At 45.9% G+C, this 18,431-nt stretch overlaps 1 protein-coding gene across 8 annotated transcripts; it reads left to right on the top strand.

Moving 5' to 3' along the window:
• Positions 1–715: 715 nt before the first annotated feature.
• fbrs (fibrosin) lies at positions 716–17,636 on the top strand. Of its 8 annotated transcripts, none has more exons than XM_062525538.1 (18): positions 716–2,869; positions 3,131–3,328; positions 3,990–4,025; positions 4,353–4,382; positions 4,495–4,537; positions 4,834–5,218; positions 5,882–6,096; positions 8,368–8,633; positions 9,480–9,551; positions 9,725–9,820; positions 10,340–10,423; positions 10,623–10,661; positions 11,333–11,404; positions 11,596–11,758; positions 12,090–12,170; positions 12,521–12,604; positions 13,308–13,521; positions 14,594–17,636. In XM_062525538.1, the coding sequence occupies exons 1-18, from the start codon at positions 2,564–2,566 to the stop codon at positions 16,194–16,196; spliced, it is 3,987 nt and encodes a 1,328-aa protein (XP_062381522.1). In that variant the 5' UTR covers positions 716–2,563; the 3' UTR covers positions 16,197–17,636. The 8 variants fall into 8 exon arrangements, with proteins under 8 accessions (XP_062381522.1, XP_062381525.1, XP_062381524.1 ...); XM_062525541.1 differs by having other exon boundaries at positions 5,879–6,096; positions 9,480–9,530; positions 10,355–10,423; XM_062525540.1 differs by having other exon boundaries at positions 5,879–6,096; positions 9,480–9,530.
• Positions 17,637–18,431: the final 795 nt, after the last annotated feature.

Genomic DNA, 18,431 nt, shown 5'->3' with positions numbered 1-18,431 from the left:
TTATTTGTAATATATCATAAATCATAGTAACTGGTGGGAGTGTAACTGTCCAAGAGACATTGTTGACATTACAAAGTTACATTGTTAATGTGTTGACAGAGTATTATATTATTTGTGTTGAATTCATGTCTTTATTATTTGTTTAAAAATGATTTCAAATTTGTGCTTTAAAAATGAGATTGCCTCATGTACTAGTTCATGAATATTCATTTTCCTTGTACTAAGAGTTTGTTTGTATACGGGGCCTTAAACCAGGAAGTATGGGAAGAGCGCCAAAAGAGATGCAAACCAGCTACGGACTCATAACTTCTCAAGAAAGATGGACTCTGCATTAGGTTTATGGCGCTAACGTTGTCACGGTGTTTTTTGACTATGTACGTTTACAGTTTGTCATAGACAAGAAAAGAGAAAATAAATCTTCAAAAAATCATCAGTATGAAGCGTGGCCGTTTATTAAACCAATGCAGCTACATGGGGCATTCCAAAAAGTCATGAGATAACGAAATAGATACTTTCACGGAGTTGTTTGTTTCTATTTTAGACAGAATGTTTTACACAACCCCTGCTTCTACAGTGTTTCCTCCAGCAGCAGAATGAGCAACCCGTCGAGTTGTCCCAGTTTGAAGTAGGCTACTGGTTCAACTGCCAGATGGCGCTACTACCACATTTGTTGTTGAGATGTCTCTCATTCTCGTAAACTGCAGAGGAAGAAAACCTGACTGGAGCACAATACAGCTCGTCTGTCCAGGGTTGTATACCCTAGAGATACGTTGCTAATTTAAGACTGTAGAAAATATATAAAATTATTTTGATGGTTACAGCCTTCGTCTGTACCATCTTACGTGTTCAAGTGAAGACTCCGAGTGGAAGTTGATTCGATTTGATTGGAGACGTCGGCAGATTATTCAACTTCCTCCAACACAGTGGATTACAGTGGGCCGCGGAACTTGCCCGGCCTATGCGGGGTTTGGTCGACGTTTCATGTGTCTGTAAATCTAGTTCGAGGCTTATTGCTCGGCCTTGGATATTTTTATTTTAATGGGCATCGGATGAAAACAGATTGACAGAGGGACGAAAGAACTGTAATTATTTAATGGATAGGTGTCAGTTGACTACGTTGCATTTTATTAGTCCAACTGTTTTGATACGTAAATTAATTAGATCCAAGCAGTTAGCTAGCTAAATTGTTAGCCACTTCTTTCTTAGCTGGTAAGATAATACAACCTGATACAACCATTGGCATCGGATCCTTCCTGCCTTCCTCAACGATGGAAAGAATGTCGGCAACCTCTCTAGCTTAACTGTTGTTTTCTGTTAGCTTGTGTCCATCGCAAATATCAAGTTGACCTGAATCATTAACGTTGATAGAACACGTAGTGTTGTTAAATTGATCGTTTTTAATCGTGGTCGGTTTTAGCTCATTGGCTTGCCTATCTATTATTTTTAAAGGAGGATCAGTCAAATAATTATGGGGCATGGTCTACATATAGCAAGCCTGCTAGCTAGCTAGCTAGGTGGCGTACTCTGCTAACAAGAAATGCTTGCTAGCCTCATCTGTTCCGATGGCGCTTAGCCAGCATAGCAAAGGAAATGCTAACGATTATGGCTGTGTTGCTGATATTTATTAATACTGGACTGTCCATCAACAACTCAGTATCATGTTGACGGTGATTTTTGTCCGCCCTGGAATTAGCACTGATATCTGACATAGCTGACTGGCTAAGAAGGCTAACGTAAATGTTGAGTATATTGTCGTCATTGCAACCATTCTGCTAGCTAATAGTAGTTACTGTTAGAAGAAGGGACTCTGAATCAGACAGTTAGACGTCTGGTGGTTTTTATTTCATTTAATCCACTATAATCTGACTAGTTTAATAACGTGTTTGTGAATTTTATGTAAGAAAGATTATCAAGGTGGCCCACTACTCAAACAACGCTGTTAGCTGGTGAAAACGTCAGGTTGAGGTTGGCCAACTAGCTCGATTGTTGCTAAAAGCTAACACATTTGGCATAATTTTAAGGGACGTTTAATCGCGTTGTGAAATTTGCCAGTTGTAAATCAGACTGGGTTTCAAGAGGACAAAATCAAATATCGTTGACGAGTCACTTTAACGACAACTAACGGTAATCCAGTTGTAGATATAAAGTTAGACAACGACGTTAGCATCCATTTTGTGTACAAAAGGATACTCAGCTAGCAGCATAGCAAGCTATCGGGATGTTTGCTAGCTTGCTGAGGCATCCTTAGAATGTTTTGATCATTACTTCTGATAAAGTCAGCCATGTCTTGACAACAAGACAGCGACGTGGATTTAACCTGTATGATTTTTTTTTGCTGATCAACTAGTTTTTTCAAAAAACATGGCTCAACAGAACTGCACTGATGCCGTACTGTCTCCGGCAGACTCTGAAATATAGACAGGACTATTAACGCCATTTTACACAGGGACTCCACAGCGAGTCCAGAAGGTGTTTATTCATATTGAGGCAAGGGAGTGCCTTCGACCGGACCGGGATTTAAAGTGCCTTTAGTTGGACTTGGATTGGTGCAGTGCATTTTGACATGGACGGTCCGAGTCGTAACGGTGGGTGCAGGCAAAGCCGTCGCTCCCGTTCTCAACGCGACAGAGAACGACGCAGAAGGAGAGATCTTGCCGAGCGCAGGGCTTCGTCTCCGTCCTCGGCCTCAGACCAGGAGGTTTGCAGGGGCGACTCCTTACTTGGTGTGGCTGGTGGAGAATGTCGGCCCGGATTCCCAGGTGTCAGACACCGGCCTCCTCGCCGGAGAAAGAGAGAGTCTGTGTCCTGCGAAGAAGATATAATCGATGGCTTCGCCATTGCCAGTTTCATAAGCTTGGAGGCCTTGGAGGTAATTGCCCCTTTTGTATATTTAACAGTGAACTAAGTTAATTCAGTTTGTATAATGTGATGAAAAATGGTCAAATATGTAACTTGGTCTTGTTGTCTATGGGAAAAGCTGTCATTTTCAATTTAGCAATGGGTCAGCTGTGGTCAGGGTGTTGTGCTGATGCAAAGTGTCACCTTTTTGAAACCCAAGAATTGCCTTAATTCTTTCTGTGTATGCGTTTAAGAATTGTCATGTGAGAATCTGGTTGTATTGTTTTCACAGATGGACTCTTCTCTGAAGCCTCCAGAACGCGCTGGTGGGCTCATGGGGAGAGGAAGCAAGAGGAAGAGAGGCCCGGAGGAGAATGGTGGAGGACCCCTGTCAGAGCCTGAGGAGGGACCGCCAGCCAGTTTCACCACCAGCAGCTGGGATAAATACAGAAAGGGAGAGAGGAAAAGAAAGAGAAAGAGAGAGGAGAAGGTGGGGCACACATTCAGAGTTACCACACATGGGGTTTGGGATGTTTTTCTACCAGAGTATAGATTGAAAGTGATGTACTGTGAGGTGAGGTGTTTGGGTAGAGTATTAGTCTCTACGTCTTGCACGATAGCCTATACATTCATATTATTCAGTGTTGTTCTTTTTTTTAAGTTAACAGACATGGCAAGTTCTTACAAATGTGCCCTGTGACCAAATTCCCATCAAGCTTTGTATGAAATGATAGGCATTGCAGTTTATGTTATCTTTTTTTATGTGAATTTGTCCTGAGTTGAGTGAGTTTAACACCCTATTGCTATCAGCTGAAAAACGGTGATGACTATTCACTATCATTTTGTCCACATGATTATAAAGTCATGTGTTAAACCAAAAAAGTGGTACATAGTTTAGAGAAGTACTCTATCGTAATATGAAAGCTATGATGAGACAGATTTCCTCTCAAAGCTTCAAACATACTTTAATAATGTGTAGGAATTGATCATTGTGATGCAGTTGACCTGTGGAAGTTTAGTCTAACTATTGTAATATATGGGCCTTCCATGCATGGTGCTCATTCCTCAAGTACTAGAAAACTTATAATGTTCAGTCAACACCACATCTCTTAAAGAGGTATGTTATTAATCCTATCATTATTACTTTTCAGGCCTCTGGCAACCATTTTGTGGAAACGGGATACATTGTAAGTTTGCCCTTTGACAGTATGGGATTGCATAAACATGTGATCTGTGGACCACAAGCAGACTTTAGACATATTTCAAACATATCTAAACAAGCATATGTCAGTAAATCCTAAGACTAGTAAGATAAAGATTTATCTGTTGCCTTTTTAAGACTGAAAGTCGCTGTGGCTGCATGCACCTCAAACACATGCAAATCACAAAAGACATTTAAAACTTTAGTCAAATCATGGATGTCTTGCTTGAGGGTTTTCAGAAGCGTGACCGCTTTTCGTGATTGTTTTCTCATTTCTGAGGAATATTCTAATAATCTTCCCCTTACTTTTCAGTGTGACACTGAGAGCGATTCAGGCGATAAGGTTTGTTATGATTCTTAAATGGATTTTATAAGTTCTGTGAATTATGAACGTGTGTATATTATTACTTATTATTTCATGATCATTAAAAAAACATTTTATGTATCATTCTCAGGCCTCTGACAATGACATGGACCCAATATTTTTCGTCAAGAAAGGTAGGCAAGACGTGTCTCTCTTTGTTGCGCGTGAACTATCTATGCGCTGTCTAAATTATTTGATGTTGAATATCTGTCACCTTGCTAACTTCTGAAGTGCTTCTCCAATAGCATCATTGTACAACTGACATTAGTTAAATAAAGGACGGACTATAGTTTTGAACACCTTCTCCTTAAGTTGTCATGATAATTGATCAAGAGTGCTTTTGAGAATTGCAGTCCCCAAGTTAACTGTATGTTACATAGTAATTCCCTGCCTAGTGCCTAGTTGTAATGTGAGTTTCTTTAACTTGCAGTGGACCCAGTGCCGTCGAGCATGGCATCGTCTGTTGCCAATGGCTGCCCGCTGGTGCCCACCCACAGTGGGGTTCCCCGTCTGGCCGTCACGCCCCGCGTGTCTGGCTTGGAGCGCAGCCAGGAGCGCAGTCTGGACCTGCCTTACCCCGAGCCCCTGTCTACCTCCACCTCATCCTCGCTGTCCTGCCTTCCTCCGTCCCACCCCATGTCCACCGTCACGGTCTCCTCCCTGGCCGAGCAGATCAACGGCAACGGCCACGGCCACGGCCTGCATCACAGGTCACAGGAGCGTGGCGGCAGTTCCCCCCGCCCCAAACACAAGCCCTTCCTCACCTTCCCCGGTCGTCCCACTTCCAATGCGTACAGCATGGGCGTCAACAACAGGTGTGTGTTGGTGTCAATTGCTTTTGTGGGTGAGAGAGGGTATGTTGACGTTTGTACTGTCATGATGGGTTTAATAAGCATTATCTATGTGATGAATTGGTCAACATCAGATGTGTGATGGTGTCAATTGCTTTTGCGGTTGGGTGAGGGAGGGTGTATTGACATTTGTGCTGTCATGATGGGTTTAAGAAGTGTTATTAATGTGATTAATTGGTTAATTAACTTTCATCAGTGGAGGCATGCTCAATTGTCAACTTGCTCTTAAGTCATAATTGTTTGACCTTTATGAAGATTGGAAGTAAATATCAACCTGTGATTTTGGGAGAGAATCACGTGAAAGGCTAGCAAAAATAAACATAGACATATTTTGTAACCTCTATCCGGTTGTTAAGTCCGACATTGCGGGTGCTACAGCTTATTTGTCAAAAATGTTTACTAGTGCAGCCAGCCGGTTTTCATAACTTGTAAACCTTGTCACCGTCACCTCCGTTTGAGTGAGGGTAAAACAAAAATCTGATTTTTTATTTTACTGTCTATGGAGAAAATCGAGTGGCTCTGAAAGCCGTTGGACCCGGAAAGAGAATTACCGGCCCGTCATTGCATCATGACTTGAAACCGAATGAATCTGAGCAGAAATCGCTGTAATTATGTGTTCTCCAGCAGGAACGGTACCTCAGTTAAGCCGCCATCTTCCTCGACGGCCTCGTCCTCATCCATGCGGCCCCCGACGCCCTCCATCAATGTGGCCATGTCCCACAGCCGAGGCCCCGGGGCCCCTGGACCACACCGTCCCCCGTCACGCCCCAGCTCACGCACCTACTCTCCTGGGCTACCCCCTCCACCTCCTCTACTGCAGGTGTCCAGTCATTCAGTTGCAGGTAAGGTTCCATGGGTTATTGCTACACAGATCCAGGATAGGATGTAGCTGCTGTCTCGATTGGTGTGGCTGCGTGATCCACTCTGTAAACCAGGGCTCTTCAATTAGCGGCCCGCGGGCCGGATCCGGCCCCCGAGATACTTTGTAGTGGCCCTCGAAGTGTTGGCTAATGTTATATAAGCAAATCCTTATATTCGGTAGAGACGTAAATAGCTGGTGGAAAACACAATTTATAGGCGCTACTCGCAGTGTAGCCTATCGCTGTACCTCCATTATTATGTTCTGTGTGGTGCGTTGCCGTTGTAGGCTACTGTGTTACTGGTTATTATGCAAAGACGTTACTTGTGCCTTGCTTCGTTTTTACGCAGCGTCACATGTTGACGTGCGCCAAATCCAAGTTATTTTCCTCAAAGCATGAAGCATTTTTGTTGCATGAAATCTCACCGGTAGTGTGCCTCTCCACTCCAGTATCCTCGCGAAAACATTCGTAATGTAGCTATCGCCACTCGTAATGTAGCTATTGAGGCAAATAGGAGTCGGTTTAAAAGTTTAACTTTGGTGGCATCATCTGTTTCATGCGCTCACTCGCTCGGAAGTCCTGCAGCCACTGCACCTCAGCCAATTGCACGTACTGTTTAGAACGAGTTGAACATAAGTTCCTTTTTAGCTTAGTTTCAAGGTAAATTGCCACTACGTTGGAGTAAGCTACTAAAATTTTAACGGGTTTGACCACGCAAATAGTTTCAGTGTGAATCTGTGAAACTACACATCCATCGCCTTGATGTCAAGTCCACTGTAAGTAGGCTAACATTGATTTGTGAACACGTTCATCCAATTTAAATGGTGGGAACGTTAAATGTGCACGTATGTTGAGAAGAGTTAAATATGCGACCGATTACGCACATTTATTTCTTTTGAGCACCGTTTGAAACCTGTTTGTACCCATTGGAAATTGTATGGACTTAGCAGTTACTGTGCAAAGCTCAGATTCCATTGCTGTTAATGTTATCACAGATTTCATAACCATATTAGCAATGTAGATCCAGTGTCACCTTCCCAATGCCTGCCTACCACTGTGGTAGTCTGGGCCGGTGGCAGAAATATTCCCAAAACACAAATAGAACAAATAACCACCAAAAACGTTATTATGCTTTTTTCAAAATGCAACATATTGCAATATAGATCCAGTGTCACCTTCCCAATGTTGGCCAACCACTGTGGTAGGCTGGGCCTGTGGCAGAAATATTCCCAAAACACAAATAACCAACAAAAAAAACAATATTATGCATTTACAAAATGCAACATTTGAACACCCATATTGGTGCTGTTGTAGTTTATTGTATCATTACGTGATTACTCATATTTCAAGCGGTATTTCTCCGGCCCCTCAGTTGTGATACTTTTCATGAACTGGCCCCTATTACAAACTAATTGAATAGCCCTGCTGTAAACAATTGCTTGTTTTGAAAGTGGAATGAGCAGTTTGAAGTTGCAACTACAAATTGCACATGGCTGTAATAAACTGACCGGCCATTATTTCATCCAGGTATTATTCACGAGACCTATATCATTTTAGTTTGCTACTTCAGTTCTAGTTTTCGTCCTTCGGATAGTGCAATCCATTCAGTTTACAGTTTGGGATGGACATTGTCGATTTGTTGGTAATATAGAAATGTTAATATTGCAATACTTATATTGTCAGTGCAAGTATTGCTGTGGTAATAAATATCACCTAGATATGGTAAATGGTATGCTATGATGTTATACATAAAGCTTGCGGAAGATTAGGATAACCATCCACCAAAATGTTATTATGTTTCCTGTATATCTGTGTATGATATCTGGTGAACTTCATCGACATTGTTATTTTTTTCCCCCTGGAGGTACGGATAATGAACTTGACAAGTAAATAATCATAAAGGCATTTAATTCAATGATATAGATACAGTAGGTATATTCTGTTTAATACATGACTGACTGACTTTAACATGGATGAGTCAGGCACTGTTTTCCAGTAAGACTACCATCATATGAAACCACTTAGAATCAATACAATCCAGCGTCAGCCGGTAATAGAAAACTGTTTTTTTGGGGAATTGAAGCGTCATAGTGACGCCCATTATTTGGCTGAGGAATAAAGTGAATACTTCATTCTAGATTTCTGTCAGTCTTCCTGTTATGGTAGACCTCAGTCATTTACACAGTTCAGCTCAAATGAAAATGTCACCATTTCAATGGTTTCTTGCTCTCTCTCTCACCCACCCTCCTACAGATCAAGACCGGCTACGTCAGGAGCTGAACTCCCAGTACCTGCCATCTCAGGGTGCGGAGCGTGACGGACGCTCGTCTGCCCCCAGCAGCTCGAGCTCCACGGGCCCCTCGGTGTCCAACGCCACGTCCAGCACCACCACCAGGCCCTCGCAGGCGCAGCCCTCCATCCCCCCGATGTCCTACCAGTTCCATCAGCACAACCACCAGCACCAGCACACGCACACCCACCAACACTTCCTGCACCCGACTGCCACCGCGCCTCCCCTGGTGAGCCTGTGCTCCGCTCGTAGTCCATGGCAGTCCATAGGGCTCGGGCACCCGCCTTGCATTCTAGGAATGTCGCCGACATATTGGTAGCACACCGAACGTAATATCCATTCATTCAGATGCAGAAGACAAGGAGCAGAAATATAGTGGCGATTAATTCTTTTCCTCTTGCGATCGTGGGTTGCACTGTTACACCCCACTACACAGCAACATACAACCAAGAAGGCAAAAACTAAGTATCAGGAACACACTAATAGGCGGGAGTAAATCCATAGTAATCCATAGTAAACTAAGGAGTGAAGCTGCCAATATGGCTGCGCCCGCGAAGTTTTCACGTCATGATCCCGAGCCCTATTGAAATTGTGTTGTTTGTTGTTGGTGTGTTCAAGATGTGCAGGGAGTAGTTTGAACTGCTTCAGGGTCATAAATGTTTACTTTGTGCTGGTGATAAGGAAATCATTTTGTGTTTGTTCTTGAGGTGGAGAAGATGGACGCATGTTTATTTAAAGCATCGAAACTATTTATGGTGTTGATAAAAGGGTGTTAGTCTGTGCAAACTATTAGACTACTGTATAGGCGTAGTATTGTATTATAGTATTGGCATAGATCATGAAAAAATAGTCTACCCCCAATTTTATTAACGCTTGATGTATTAATGATTTGTAATTTAATAAAGAAATTGTACTTGGACATATCATAGATTTATAAACAAGCACTTCAAAGGCAAAATAATCCAGCTGTTTGAAAGTTGTTGTTCAGTTAACACTGAATTGACATGAATAGTGACTTTTGCTTCTGTTTAAACATCTAATGTTGTTTTGTTTTCTTCTTTTGCCTCTCCTACAGTTTGAAAAGTACCCAGGGCCCAAGATGGAGAGCCTCTTCAGGCACCCTGCTGTACGTATCAGCCACAGACAGGTACAACCTTTGAAAACCATGACCGCAGAGGCCACTGGACCCCTGCCGGGCCATCCTAGCCCTGCCACAACCTTCATGTTTCGCCTCAGAGGGCATTGCCACTAATACATAAGTGTGGGCGTGAGTGTGGATGTGTTCTTAGGCTCGGCCGTTTGTGTTTGCTGTGTTTGCAGTACTTCCCACAGTACCCGCCGCAGGTGCCCGGAATCCAGCCGGTCCTCCCACCTACCGGCCCCTTCAGCTCACTGCAAGGCGCGTTCCAGCCGAAGGTTAGTGTCCCGTTATCAGTTCAATCAGTTTTTGTTGTGTCAAAGTACTTCTTGTTTTTTTATGTGCGAGATTGCCAAGATGGGCGCTCCTTGGAGAGGCTCAGCCCAGCGGCTCGTAAGAGCGGGTGGAGTGCGGAGACAGGCCTCCTGGTCACGTCCACCTGGGGCTGACGCCTGCCTTCAGACTTGGATATATTGTCCTCATCTGACTGTTCCGTACAGAGATAAAGAGATAAGTTGGTCTGAATCCAACTGTGTATGATTCATTCATATTCACACAATCTCTCTCTCTCTCTGTCTCACACACACACACACACACACACACACACACACACACACACACACACACACACACACACACACACACACAGACTTATGCTCACCCTCCCAAAGATGATCCACACAATGTGTGTCTAATAACTCTGTTATAGAGTCTTTGGAGAGCATTTTTCTTCCCCATTGGTTCCTCTGCCGTGTCTGTTAACCTGTCGCAAATGTGTACTGTGCTATGATTGACAGCTTGTTGCCCTTCAGGGGGCGGCTCCAGAGATGACCGCTCGTTTGGGGGTCATACCCCCCCATCTGCAACCCAAAGATCCACGGGTAAGCTGCACGTTGTTTGGCCTGTGCCAATCTCCATGCCCAGTGTTATTTGTAGTTACGTTGGTTTAGGGTCGCATACTGAATCATGACCTTTCTCCAAACTTGGCATCTGGAGCGTGTTGTGTTGTGTTGTGTTCTGTTGTCACTGCTATTCCATATCATGGAAACACCTGACACCGGACTCTCTTTGTTTCTACAGCTCACAGACCCATTTGCAGCATCACTGAAAGTCAGTAATGTAAGCAGCATTGATACTTTTTTTTATGTCAATCATTTTAACATGAATTAGATTATATTAGACTCAACTTTATAGTCATTGTGCAGAGTAGAAGAACAAAGACAACAAAATGCAGTTTGCGTCTAACCAGAAGTGCTAGAACCAGAAAAAGTGCAATGTAATATACAAAGTAGACAGGTGGTGCATAGACACGACAGTCTAGACAGTAGTGCAGTGTAGACCGTAGTATACAGTTGAAATACTACCATACTAGAACTAATTGAATAAACCTGTGTTATAAACCTAGACATGCATTATATCTTAAAAGGGACATTCCTAAATAAGACAGCGACACACAGACTTGCTGCTTGATTCAAAAATGGTTCCACAGTTTTTTTGTGTGTCAGAATTCTTAAATGTCCTTCAAAGACATTTCCCCCCTTTTCCCTTTTGCTGGAAATTGAAAAGTGAGAAATGCGCTGTCAACACATAGAAAGTATTTGTAAAACAGATTACAGATTAGTAATTTAGTCATTATGTGTGCATTAGAGATAGAAACAGACAAGTTGAGCCTCTGGTCAGAGTTGACAGTGGCATCTCTTGGGACCATTTCAAGTGGATAATAAATGCTATATAACAATCTGGACCATTCATCTGTGATTAATTGAATGCTGTGACCTCTCTGTGAACAGAAGCCTGGGAAGTGGTGTGCCATGCATGTCCGCGTGGCCTGGATGATCCTCCGGCATCAAGAGAAAGTCAAGGTCAGTCCTTCACTGAGCAGACGTGCTTGAAATTAAACTTCCAGTGGAGTCTCGTATCAATATTCCACTAGATCCTACACTTTTAATACAACCTGAATACAGATTCTAGAAAGAACAGGGGTGGTCTACTATTTATTCTGAGACTGAGTGTTGAAAATGTTTGAACCTCTCTCTCTCTCTCTCTCTCTCAGCTGATGCAGGCAGACCCCCACAAGCTAGACTTCCGTAATGACCTGCTGACCCGTCTGCCCGGTTCTGGTGGCATGAGCGGACTGGGAGGTTTGGGGGTCCTCGGAGGACCTCTACCCCCTACTCACGACCTGACCAGGCCAGGTGGCCTGTTCGCAGCCAACGGTGGGTATCGTCCAAAGTCCCTGCCTTCCAATAATGCCAGCTTTCGACAGAAAACGCTGAAGAGCCTGCTCTGTATCCCTGGACGCTACGCTTTGGAGATGACTTAAAATAAAGAGGAATTGAAACAGAAATTGCATGGGAGATTGAAAAGAACCTCCTTCCCTGTTACTGTTCTTTTTCTGTTCTTTTTTTTTTTTTTTAAACTGAAGAGGTAATCAGAGACCCTCCCGTCAGCAATGCAGCAGTAGTTTGCCTTGTCCTGTGCACAGTCCTCTGTATGTGCGAGGCGTGGGGAGTTGACGTGTGTGTGTTGACCCCTGTGTCCCTTCAGGTGGAGTCAATCCGACCTCCTCCCCGTTCATACCGCCGACAGCGGCCCACCCGTCTTTCCTCACCTCTGCTGCCCACCTGGGTAAGCGAGCACTCTCCACGGGTGCGGCTGTGCCCGCAGTGCTGTTCAGCCGTAGCTCACAGTACCAGACAGTCACAGCTCTCATCCTGTCTCTTCTCAACAACCACTAACAAACGAGTTTGAGGCACCACAGAACATACATTTTTAAACAAATACTGTCTCCCTCACGTGGGTTCACAACTGATGTTTTGTTTACCCTGTAGTGTTTGTGACTCTGTTTGTCTTTTGTTTGTCTTAGTCAAAATAATCAGGTTGGTAAAACTGGTTTCCAGATACTTATTTTCTGACCCACCGCAGTGCGTCTAGGCCTCTAAGGCTGAGCAAAACTGACGCGAGTGTGTTTGTTTTAGATCCGTATGGACGTTCACCACCTTTCACTCCACTGGGAGCGCTGGGCTCAGGTGCGTTTGGTGGACTGGGAAGCCCCACGCTGGGTGAGTCTCCCGCCGCAAACACGCTACCCCCCCACTGCCCTGGTATTGATATTGATATGGTCCTTTAAACAGTTTAAAGGCGAGGCCTGTTTTCCTATGGAAAAGGCATGGCAGAGAGAAGACTCAACTGAGATTAGTGCAAGATCCAGTTGTAAATGCTTCATGAATATGGTCCTTGATCCAGGCCTTTGTGGCAGTAAGGCTATGACTGTATCCAAAGTATCTGATATATATCTGGAGCATGTAGAATATTGAAGTTAATCACCAGTCTGCCTTTTATTTGCATTACGTGTCTCTCGTTATGAGATAATGAAATTGGATATCAAAGTGACACAAACTCAAGAATTACAGTGATTAACGTAATTACTGTCATTTCTCTCCTTCCCACTTTCTCCTTCTCTTATCTTTCCTTCTCTTCTCTCCCTCTGTTCTTTCCCTCTCATCTCTCCCTTTCCTTCTCTTTCCTTTCCTTCTCTTCTCTTCTATCCCTGTCCTTTCTCCCTCTCATTCTCTTCTTTTCCTTTCCTGCTCTTCTCTCTCTCTGTTGTTTCCCCCTCTTCTCTCTCTCTCTCTCTCTCTCTCTCTCTCTCTCTCTCTCTCTCTCTCTCTCTCTCTCTCTCTCTCTCTCTCTCTCTCTCTCTCTCTCTCTCTCTCCCCCTCCCCCTCCCTCCCTCTCATCTCGCCCTACATTCCTCCCTAGCAGCTAGCTCTGTGTTTGGCCATAAGGACTCAGCCACTGGTCCCACAGTAGGAGGGATGGGGAACCCGCACGACCCCTGGAACCGCCTGCACGTGGCGCCTCCGTCGTTCCCCTCCGGGCCTCCCTGGGCCAAGCCTGGAGAGAAAAGGGATGAGCGGGAGCGGCCCAAGGAGCCGGAGAGGAGGGATGTGCCCCACATCAAAGATGAGAGGGACAGGTGAGTTGAGTGTGACCCCCCCCCCCCCCCCCCCCCCCGTTTTGCTGCTGTTTGATGTCTATTTCGCAATGACGTATTGATGGGTTTCATTTGGAGCTTAATGGCCTTACAGATGCACTGAGCAAGACTGGCACAGACAGATTATGAGGCACTGGGCACAGAGGCTCCCCTAAAATAAATTGTTGAAAAAAACCCCTAAATGATGACTTCTGATGAGTTTTGTGGAAAGAGAAGAGTAGAGGGAACATAGCTACGACTTCAAATAGGCCCGTCTGGGCCCAGTAGGCACGTTCAGTAATCCATCCCTGAAGACCTAGACTGGGTAAACCCAGCCCGATCTGCCGGCGATTGAATTTCGCCCTGCAGCCCAGGCTGGGAACCAGCACATTTATCCCTCCTGCTTCCATTACAAATTTGCGAGGACCAATCACAAACTGGCTTATCCACCTGGCGCACCCGTACCGTTGGTCTGATTGGTTGAAGGACTATCCAAGCGTATAGAGTCATTTGAACTGCAGTAGGCCCATTGATTACGCCTCTTGTGCAGTAGAAATGCAGTGCAGACTCCCCAGACTAATGTTCAATCTCAAAATAGATCTGGTGATAGCCAGGCTACTGAAGACCCCTAATGTACAATGAATGTCATTTATTCTGTAGTTAGTAAGTGATTTCACAAAGGAATTGACCTTCTTGCCTTGTGAGGACACATAAACAGGTGGTTATAGCTGTGGAGTACTGAGAAGAGGCAGCATACATTAAAGGCCTACTTTAGAACAATAATTATATCTACGCCAATATTCTTGAGGGGGAGTCATAATGACTGCACAAAGCTTGTTCTGGGGATTGTTGGCTGTAAGTTGAACTTCAAATGACTAATACAAATGAATAATTATCATGTTTGAATTTGCGACACAACATGATGCTAATTTAGTTTATATTTATAGATTCAAATGACCTCATGGAAATGCTCGCTGTCTGTGCTTGGCACCTGAATGAAAATAAACAGGAATAACAGGTTTCTAAGGGAGTCAAATCTAACCATGTCTCGTTCTTCCTGGGTCCTCCTCCTCAGGGACAACATGCTGTACGGCCGGCCGCCAATGAGGATGTCCCCCGGAGCCCCGGCCATCAAGCAGCAGCACCGCAGCAACACGCCCATCTCCCACATCAACGGCCTGGGGGCCTCGCTGAGCGGCGTCGGGGGCCCGTCCGAGGGCCCCAGCAGGGAGCGGGAAAGGGACCGCGAGAGGGAGCGGGAGCGCGACCGCGACATGGACAAGCGGACGCTGCACTCGAGCATGCCGCCGTCCCGGCCCCTGGCGGCGGCCACGGCGTCCTCCTCGGCGCCGGACCGGCCGCGCTCGTCGTCCTCCTCGGTGCTGACCACGCCGCCGCCCCCCTCCACCTCGCTGGCGTCCTCGCCGCTGGACCTGTTCCCCCGCCACGCGCCCCCCCAGCTGCCGCACGCGGCGGGCGGCCCCGACCCGCACCACTCCTCCCAGCGGGACAGCGTGGGCCCGCCCTCCTCGTCCTCGTCCACCTCCTCCACCATGACGTCGCACCAGATCAAGAAGACCGAGCGCACCACGCCCGTCTCCAAGCCGCCGCCGCCCAACCTGCCCGCCGGCATGCTGATGCCGCCCGTCAAGGTCAAGGAGGAGCGCAAGGAGGAGCCGCTGCCCCCGCACGGCTACGACCGGCCCAGCAGCCGCCACCAGCACCACCCGTCGACGCCCTCCTCGAGCCTGTCGCTCACCCCGACGCCCGGCGTGCCCATGCCGCCGCTCACGCCGCACCACCACCCCTCGCTGCTGGACCGCTCGCGCGCCGTGGCCCTGGAGGCCTTCCTGGGCGGCGGGGCGGGCGAGCGCTTCATGGCCCACCAGCACCTGCAGCACCAGCAGGGCCACGTGCAGCCGCAGCACGCCTTCCCCTGGGACCAGTGGCGCGAGCTGGCCGCCCAGCAGCAGCAGCAGCAGCAGCGCCGCGAGATGGCGCTGCGGGCCGACCCGCACCTGGCGCTGCGCTCGGACCCGCACCTGTCCCGCCTGCTGCAGCACCAGCAGGCCCAGCGGATCATGGAGGCCGAGCGGGCGGTGGCGCTCGCCGCGGCGGCCGCCGCCAACCCTCACCACAACCCGCGCGTGGCCACGCCACCCACCTCGAGCGCCTCCGCGCAGGGGCGGCCGGACTTTGGCCTGATGGCGCACCACTTCGAGCGCCAGCACCAGCACCAGCACCAGATGGGGGGTCCCGGGGGCGGCATGATGGACGAGGAGCAGCGGTCGCAGATGCTGCGCGAGGACTTCGAGCGGGCGCGCTTCTCCAGCATGCATCCCCACGCACACCTGTCCAACCCCCACCTGCCCAGTCCGTCTCACGCGTTCCACCTGGAGCAGCTGCACGCCGGCCTCCTCTCCCACCCGCACCTCCACGGCCCAGGGGCCTCCACGTCGCCGCACCACTTGGGGCTGTACTCGCGCCTGGGCCCCCTGCACCAGTCGCACATCCCCAACGGCATCCTGACCAAGACTCCTGCTGGCCTGGTGGGTGCGCCCCCTCCCCTCATTCCCTCGGTGACCAGCCGCGCCAACACGCCCCCGAGACCTTCCAGACTGGGCGGGGTGGCTGACCTGGCTCTCTTTAGCGCCCACAAAGATGCCGAATCTAGATAGTACAGGGAGGAAGACTGGAGGAGATCAAGGGGGGGAAAGAACTATTTTTTTCTGTGCTGAAACTATTATTCTTTTTTTTTTTTTGTCTTTTGTTTTTAGCTTCTCTCCCTGCAAAGGGAAAAGTCTGTGCAGGAAAACATGCCTGACCCTCTTGGAAGGGCCAGGCTGTGGACAAGAGAGCCTTCTGGAGGCCGCTCATGCATTCACTGTGGTTTCTTCTATCAGTGCAATTTTAAAGGTACTCTGTTAATGTGCTCATGGTTCATAACTGTTTTAAAGAAGGCCTGTGGTTGATTCAGAGCATATCCATTATCTGTAATTTAATGGAAAGAGACCTATATATGTCCTTTTTGGAGGTTTTAATTATAGTAGGAATGGAACTGTATACATTCAGACATAAGTGCACTCTGGTGCACACCAAATGAGGCTCTACATCTTCCCTGAAGTGGTGAGGCGGCGGATGCGAAGTGCAAACAGAAAATAAAGTGTCTATTAAGTTGGCAGTGAGATTAGGGAAATATCTGCTGTTACTTGGGGTTTTCATAGCTCGACAAAACAACATTCTTGTATGTTTTTAAAAAAAAGAAAGAAAGAAAGGAAAAAAATGAAAAGAACGGTTTTACATTTTCCTCCACCTCAACAGTCACATCTATAACATCAAAAATGTCCATTGTTTTAATCCTAAAGATTCAGTGGTAATATGAACTGTACATCTTTTGTGGGTAATATTTTTCCCCTCAAAAAAAGCTGTCTCCCCATCTTCCTCTATCCTAGCTCTGTGAGAGTGAGCTGGACAAGAATATAGTAGTATAGTAATATTGCCTTTTTAATTGTTATTGTTAACATTAATTACCTTCTATAATAAATATATTCACTGTTTATGTTATATTGTCATTGTTTCAGGTATTATCAAATGCACTCCCATGTTAGTCATACGTTAGAGATGTCCCTGATCCAGCAAATGCAAAGCACCCAGAGCTCTCGCGTCCATTTGTTGACATGTAATGGCTACGAGCTGAAACAAAAAAACAAAAAACAGTCAGTGTCTGGCTTCTGTGTCACTGAGGACTCTGCTTAATATTTATACTTGAGACGATAGGTCTAAACTGTATGTGTGTATGCGCGTGTGTGTATGTGTGTTTATATGTTTCAATCATGACAGGGACTTAGAAAGCCCAAAGGCAACTGTGATGATTAAAATGCCTCGCGCAGTGGATGGATGCATGGGACATCATGTGGACAAGACAAAAGTAAAAAACAAAAGGATTGTGGGTCTTGCGCCTGCATAAAAACAGGACTGAAGGGACTCCCTGACATGGAGAACTGGACATTTGGGGTGAATTATTTGAATAAAACAATTTTATACCTTTTAAACCATGTTCCCCTTGAAAAGAAAACCACAAAGATTAATTATTAAATGAATTGTTGGTTATTTACTTGCATGGTGGTTCTTGCTTCTTTTTTTTAGATATAGAATTATAGGCCTATATCTTATCACGCTACTTGTACAATTCAGCAGCAGAAGGTTCAGCAATCCTGAAGTGTATTTGACCTTCAAAGTCCAAAAATACTTTGATCTACATTAGATACATCATGCATTATCAAGGGAAATGCTTCCGCTTCTTACTTCTCTGATAACCTGATGGTTCTCCACTATAAATACATTTGTTTTAAAGAAATGTATTTAAAAATGTATTTTGAAAAGAATTATCATACTGACAAAAACACTATATGTAGCCAATTATTCACATCAGTTGTGCATTTATATACCCATGCTTATTGGCCAACTTTTTTTGTTTTAGAGGGGCCCACAAGCGACACCTGAAGTCAATCATTTTTAAAGATGGAAGTCTTCATAAACCAGAGCAAAGGCTGAAGGAACCAGATTCCATGAGGCACAATTTTGAATACTCCAGAGGTGACAGGAGTTTCAAAAAGAAATTCTTATTACACCTGTGGATGAGTATGGGGGACCTGAAAATAAAACAACCACATGCATGTATTTACCAATTTTTTGTTATACTCTGATTTATCATTGAAGCTTAATGACTTTGGCCATTTTTATTTAGTGTTTATGTAACCAACTTAGTGCGAGTGTCCCCTGCAACAATAGTAAAATAAATCCCAAACGAATGTTATAAGTGCTCCCATTTAGTTACTCTGAGAGCGCTCCATATTTTCTCGCGAGACTTTGGTCCACTGCACTTTGTCAGCAGTGGCTCGTTCCTCCATTTC

This window comes from Sardina pilchardus, chromosome 22 (assembly GCF_963854185.1).
Source record: "Sardina pilchardus chromosome 22, fSarPil1.1, whole genome shotgun sequence".
Lineage (NCBI taxonomy): Eukaryota > Metazoa > Chordata > Actinopteri > Clupeiformes > Clupeidae > Sardina > Sardina pilchardus.
Note: the sequence above shows the minus strand (reverse complement) of the source record. Positions and strands in the feature narration are given on the sequence as shown.